This window comes from Physeter macrocephalus, chromosome 11 (genome assembly GCF_002837175.3).
Source record: "Physeter macrocephalus isolate SW-GA chromosome 11, ASM283717v5, whole genome shotgun sequence".
NCBI lineage: Eukaryota > Metazoa > Chordata > Mammalia > Artiodactyla > Physeteridae > Physeter > Physeter macrocephalus.
Genome location: NC_041224.1, coordinates 146,160,200 through 146,166,801, shown reverse-complemented (window position 1 = coordinate 146,166,801; position 6,602 = coordinate 146,160,200). Strand labels below are relative to the sequence as shown.

The following is a 6,602-nucleotide window of genomic DNA, read 5'->3' as shown; positions in this document are numbered from 1 at the left end:
GAAAAGCTGCTCAACATCACTAATTATTAGAGAAATGCAAATCAAAACTACAGTGAGGTATCACCTCACACCAGTTAGAATGGGCATCATCAGAAAATCTACAAACAACAAATGCTGGAGAAGGCGTGGTGAAAAGGGAACCCTCTTGCACTGTTGGTGGGAATGTAAATTGATACAGCCACTATGGAGAACAGTATGGAGGTTCCTTAAAGAACTAAAAATAGAATTACCATATGACCCAGCAATCCCACTACTGGGCATATACCCAGAGAAAACCATAATTCAAAAAGACACACGCAGGCTTCCCTGGTGGCACAGTGGTTGAGAATCCGCCTGCCAATGAAGGGGACACGGGTTCAAGCCCTGGTCTGGAAAGATCCCACATGCCATGGAGCAACTAAGCCCGTGCACCACAACTACTGAGCCTGAGCTCTAGAGCCCGCAAGCCACAACTACCGAGCCCACGTGTCACAACTACTGAAGCCTGCACGCCTAGAGCCCGTGCTCCGCAACAAGAGAAGCCACGACAATGAGAAGCCTGTGCACAGCAACTAAGAGTAGCCCCCGCTCACCGCAACTAGAGAAAGCCCATGCACAGCAACGAAGACCCAACACAGCCAAAAATAAATAAATAAATAAATAAATAAATTTATTTAAAAAACAAACGACACATGCACCTCAATGCTCATTGCAGCACTATTTACCATAGCCAGGTCATGGAAGCAACCTAAAAGCAACCTAAATGCCCATCAACAGACAAATGGATAAAGAAGATGTGGTACATATGTAGAATGGAATATTACTCAGCCATAAAAAGGAACGAAATTGGGACATGTGCAGAGATGTGGATGCATCTAGAGACTGTCATACAGAGTGAAGTAAGTCAGAAAGAGAAAAACAAATATCGTATATTAACACATATATGTGGAACCTAGAAAATGGTACAGATGAACCAGTTTGCAGAGCAGAAATTGAGACACAGATGTAGAGAACAAATGTATGGACACCAAGGGGGGAAAGTGGCGGGGCGCGGGTGGTGGTGGTGTGATGAATTCGGCGATTGGGATTGACATGTATACACTGATCTGTATAAAATGGATAATAAGAAAAATAAATAAAAAATAAACATACACAGGTTATTTGTGAGTAAAAAAACAAACAAACAAAAAAACAATTATTGGGTCTCTTTGAACTCCAGAATTCAATGGACACCTCTTGTAGGAAAAAAAAAGAAAACTGAAGGAAACCGGCACCAGAACGAATAAGTTAGAGAGTAATCATATCTGAAAAAGGTATGTGATAAAATGCCAAAGCAATCTTGCCAGGGTTTGTTTGCTTTCACCTATAATCTCAGGAAACTTTAAAAAGCTAAATTTGGAGTACCTGTAGAACAGGATGAAAATGTAGTGACCAAGAGGGGGAAAACATTTTTTAACTTTTTTTCTTAAGAAGTCAACACAATACTGCTTTTCCTCAATAGTTATATTGGCTTCACTGGCACACACAGCGTAAAAACAAGACCACGGGCCCAAAAGGGAGTCCCTTATGCTAAACTCCACATTGCCAAACCGTGACTTCATTATGGTTTCTACCCTCCCAGAAATGGAATCTTAAACCCGTCAATCAGGAATCACCTGATCAGCACCAGTGAGGGGATCTGCCTGGGGGACATAGCCAACCCGCTTTTTTGCCTGGTTTAACTTCCTTGTCCCTGCTCCCTTCTGCCCATAAAAGTTGCTCATTTTGTACAGCTCCTCAGGGCTCCTTTCTGTCTGCTAGATGGGATGCTGGCTCATTCAAATCAATTTTTGCTCAAAAAATTCATAGAATTGTTAATAGGCCTCCATTTATCTTTTAACAACAGATACCGGGACATTGTGATATAAGAAGAAATATGTATTTGGTCCTCAGCACAGAGCTCATAAAACCCGTGGAATTTCTTGACTGATGGGCGATAGGAGAGTCTTGTTATTCATAACATGGGCCCCTCGACCACACCTGAGTTTATGCTAATGAGGTGACTCCTGAAGGATGGGGGCTGGTTGCCAGAGGCACCAACCATGGGATTCGAGGGTTGGAACTTTCAGGTCCACTCCCCAGAAGACTGAGTTAATCACCAGTGGCCGATGAGTTCATCAATCATGCCTACATAGTGGAGCCTCCATAAAAACCCTAGATGAAGGAGGCTGGGGAGCTTCTGGGATGTGGATGCACCCCTGTGCCTGCTGGGAGGGTGGCACATCCCAACGTCACGGGGACATAAGTCCCTATGCTTGGACATTTCCAGCCCTCACCCTGTATACCCCTTCATGTGGCTGTTCATTTGTATCCTTTGTGACATCCTTTATAATAAACTAGTTAAACAGTAAAATATTCTCCTGAGTACTCTGAGCTCTCCTAGCAAATTACTGAAATGAGGAGGGGGTCGTAGGAACCCCTGGCTTGTAGCCAAGTCAGGCAGAAGTGTGGGTAACTTGGGAACCCACTACTTGTGATCACTGTCTGAGATGGGGGCAGTCTTGTGGGACTGAGCCCTTAACCTGTGATGTCTGTGCTAACTCTGGGTAGTTAGGGTCGGAACTGTTTAATACGAGGAAAAAAACACCCCGACATTTCATGTCAGAAGCGTTGGGAGTAGAGAGACAGTTCTCCGGGTACCTAGGTTTCCAGATACCTAGTCTACTTTTATGGTTTGAACAGACAGGTTACAGACAGAAGAATATCCTTCACTGAAGGTCTTTGCAGCCTGGTTACCTACCTTTATCTGCAACGTGTTTTGTGCTCCACGACTTTCATGTTTTTTTCTTCCCCTATACTTTCAAACCAATAGTTAAGCCAGAATATTAACCAACTTGTGTAGAGGAAAATACATTTCCAAATAGGCAATAAGATGGCTTTGATATAGAAAACTCAGAAAAAAATGTATTTATCAGACTAAAGAATAATAATCTGGTATAAAATCTCAATGATCCACACTGCCTTTGAGTAATGACTAATTCAGTGAATTCCCTATATGCTTCATAGGCAACCTCCTGCCAGGTGAGTAAACTACTTGCTAGGTACTTGTAATTCTTGAGAAAAATGATCATTTTGAGCCAGCTGGTTCCAATCAGTTCATGCAACTGTTTTTCATACACCCTACTGGCCCCTAAGGGTTTCTGTACCACCCCAAGCAATTCTCACACAGTTGTTAAACATTCTCATGATTTCATCAAATTCATTCAGAAAATATCTCCCATTCCCATGCCAGAGAGATGAAAGATTATATTACACTATACAGTTACATCTTACAGCATATCCTTTCATACCAAACAAATGTATTTTTCATTTTTAAAACAAAAGCATTTTTGTTTCTGTGTTTCTCATATTTTGGCGTTTACATAAAAGAAGTCAAGTGACAGTGACCCCCGAGGACACCTGTATTGTATTTGCAGTGATTATGAACTGTGTCACTGACACTTTACTCTGCATGTCATTCGGTGAGACAAGGCAGCAGCTTCCCTGTGTTGTTCGCCAGGCTTGGCATCTCTGATGGCAGATGAACCCGAGAATCTGCTGACGCAGCAGCCTGAGAAAAACCCCACTCACCTCACGTCCACCTCACCTCCAACGTGCATGAGAAAAGAGCCATCGGGTTGCTTCAGCGAGTACAAATACTGGAGAAGCTTCTCTCTGAGAAACGAACAAGAGAGAGGCAGGAGATGGCGATGGTCGGTGCACTGTCAGCAGGCGGGAGCCCAGCTGGGTGTCCAGCCCTGCTGGCTTTGACTGTACCTGTTAATGACATCATAGGCCTCTTCGGTGCCAATGATGCAGAGCGCGTTGACTGCTGCATACGTGGGCGCGAGGTGTGGGTACTGGCCAGGGCCCCCTCCAAAGCCACCTTCTGGGCTTTGACACAGCTCCAGGAACTGACACACGCTAGGTACACAGCCAAAGGGAAAGACAAGGTCAGACAGCATTAATTTCAAAACACCGAATTCCACCAGTCCATGCCTTTCCAAGCCTCCGTCCTCCTCAAAAGGGAAGAAACCTCCCCTCCCCACCAAGTGAATATATACTGAATACAGTTAACACCTGTAAAGGGCCTAATTCTCTAATGATTGCCTGATTCTCTGCTATCATCAGCTTTGTGTGCCCTCCTTTCTGAGTTTTGTATTTAAGCATTTGCCTAGTCGTGAAGCAAGGAACATAAGGCCGGGCAGAAACACACAGCCTTTCTTAGAACTGTGAGTAAGTCTCATGCTTCTTGACCCAATCTTTCCCATACTTTTCTCTCAATTTGTCACCCTGGATCTATGGAACCAGCCCATTCTCCTTGCCTCTAGGGTACCTCCCAGGCTTTGGATTTTGCCTAAATTGTGGTGATACTCAATTGCTGGTCTACAGCCATCACCTAGGCCTACCAGGAATATTTAAAGAGGTGCCTTCTCACTCCCATTGTTGTGTAAGCCCCAGTGGGCTACTGATTTTTACTCCGCTCACCGACGAGAAACAAGCTTCCAACGGAGTCTGCCTCCATAGTTAGGAGAATAAGAAAGAGGTGGGCTTCTGCTTGCTCAGCTCACTGTGGCAAACTTAAGCACTGCTGACTCCTATCACAGGAATGCATCCCAGGCTGTAGCCAAGTCAGGCAGAAGTGTGGGTAACTTGGGAACCCACTACTTGTGACCACTGTCTTGAGATGGGGGCAGTCTTGTGGGACTGAGCCCTTAACCTGTGATGTCTGTGCTAACTCTGGGTAGTTAGGGTCGGAACTGCTTAATACGAGGAAAAAAACACCCCGACATTTCATGTCAGAAGCGTTGGGAGTAGAGAGACAGTTCTCCAGGTACCTAGGTTTCCAGATAGCTAGTCTACTTTTATGTAGAAAAGCCTGCATCCCAGGCTTTTGGAGAGTTTCTCACAGAGGCTCCAGCTCCTTCACTAAGGGAAACTGTTTACTGAGGGTTGGTCTCCAAGCCCTTGCTTCCAAGCATGGCATCAGTCTGCCCAGAAGTTATCTTCTGCTTTATGTGAAACCAAGAGAGCCCCTCTTTGTCTAAGGTCCTCTCAAGTTCATCAGAAAGGGGTGCCCCCAGAGACTCCTGGTTCTCAAGCTGTTTCCACACAATGTAGCAGGATCACAGCTTCCTACTAGGACAAGTCCTCAGTTAAGAGAACCAGCTGCAAATCTGTGTCCTTCTAGTGCTCAGAGAGCCTTCTTTTCCTGGGCTCTTTTGTCCCATTTTTTCTTATCTACTGCTGCCAGAGAGATCGCACAGAGTCTACTTAATCTCCACTAAGACACAAGTTGATTGAGCCTCTCCCACGTCATATATGATGACTTTTGATTTCAGACCTGCCATTATCTGGGCAGGGACAGCCATAGAAAATGCTGCTGACTTCCTAGTAAAGCCCTGAAATCATCACAGGTTAAAAGCAATCCACACTCACTTCACGGTCCACCCACAATTTTACTGTAGAAAACACAAGGATTGAAACTGAAGTTGATAATCAGAGAAGGAAGACAGTCCTGTGACATGTTTTTAATAGCAATTAATTTTTGCAGAGAAAAATGAGTTTTTTACTAACATGTTTCCCAAACCTTCATCAATTCTTATCCTATTTCCCAGAAACAAACAGCTAATAAACTCCTGGTCTAACAAAAGTTGGCTGCATTAGCATACAAAAAGTTTTCTGATCATAAAAATAAAGTTTTTTGGCTGACATAAAACTTAATGGCACATTTTTAAAAAGAAAAAGGAAAAGAGTCATCTAGTTATCCATTCCCTTCCCCAGCGCTCATGACAGAATTATGGCAAATGCAATACTCCTGACCCTGTAGCCTAAAGTCTGGAATGGGCCGGGGATCTGAATGTACCAGAGACACCATTAAACCACCCCTCCACACCAACTGCCCCCAGCTGACAGGCTGCATCTGACTGACTGAGGGCTATGTGCGGAACGGGGGTTGGGCTCTTCTTGAGTCTGAGACACTTCCGTACTACAGAACATTCTGATCCAGAGTCTTTCCAACTTGTACCTTAAGGAACTGGCAAACTGACAGTGAAGCTACCAGCTGTCGTGAGCAGAACTCCTAGCAATTCTGTAAAGCAAAATGTGAATGATACTTCTAACGATCCAAAGGGGAAGAAAAACTTGTCTTAGAGCCCAGAAATTCACCAACTAATTTTAAAAATCACATGCGGGAAACACTGAGCAAACACCAAGAGTGGCACACTTTGTGAAAAACAAGTATTCATAAATCACTCATTTAGTCATATGACTGAAAGATCTAGTAGATCAATTTTCTTTCAAGTCAGCAAGGCATTTCATTCTCGTTTACATGACGATTTCCAACAAAGTGGGAAACTGTCTTCCAGATCAGGGATTTAAAAACCCCAAATGTGTAGATCAGAATCACTGGAGGGCTAATAAAGAACACAGACCCAGACTTGCTGCAGCAGGAAAGAGCTGGGCCTCTGTATTTTTACCAAATTCCCAGGTGATGTGGATACACATGAAGTTTGAATACCACAAGTCTTTGCTGTATAATTAGAATCACTTTGGGGATTTTTTTTTTTTTTTTTTTTTTTGCGGTACGCAGGCCTCTCACTGTT

The 6,602-nt window shown here is 43.9% G+C and overlaps 1 protein-coding gene across 12 annotated transcripts in view; it reads right to left on the bottom strand.

The window, feature by feature from the left end:
• FNTB (farnesyltransferase, CAAX box, subunit beta) overlaps positions 1 to 6,602 on the bottom strand; it is an 84,732-nt gene that overhangs the window by 35,061 nt on the left and 43,069 nt on the right. For all 12 annotated transcript variants that reach the window (XR_003682000.1, XR_003681999.1, XR_003682001.2 and 9 more), the window contains exons 5-6: positions 3,775 to 3,921; positions 3,589 to 3,672 (exon numbers count right to left, since the gene is read on the bottom strand). Coding sequence is in view for 8 of the 12 variants with exons in the window: in XM_028496005.2 (XP_028351806.1) it covers positions 3,589 to 3,672; positions 3,775 to 3,921 (231 nt within the window). In the remaining 4 variants the exon portion in view is untranslated. The remainder of the gene's footprint in view (positions 1 to 3,588; positions 3,673 to 3,774; positions 3,922 to 6,602) is intronic.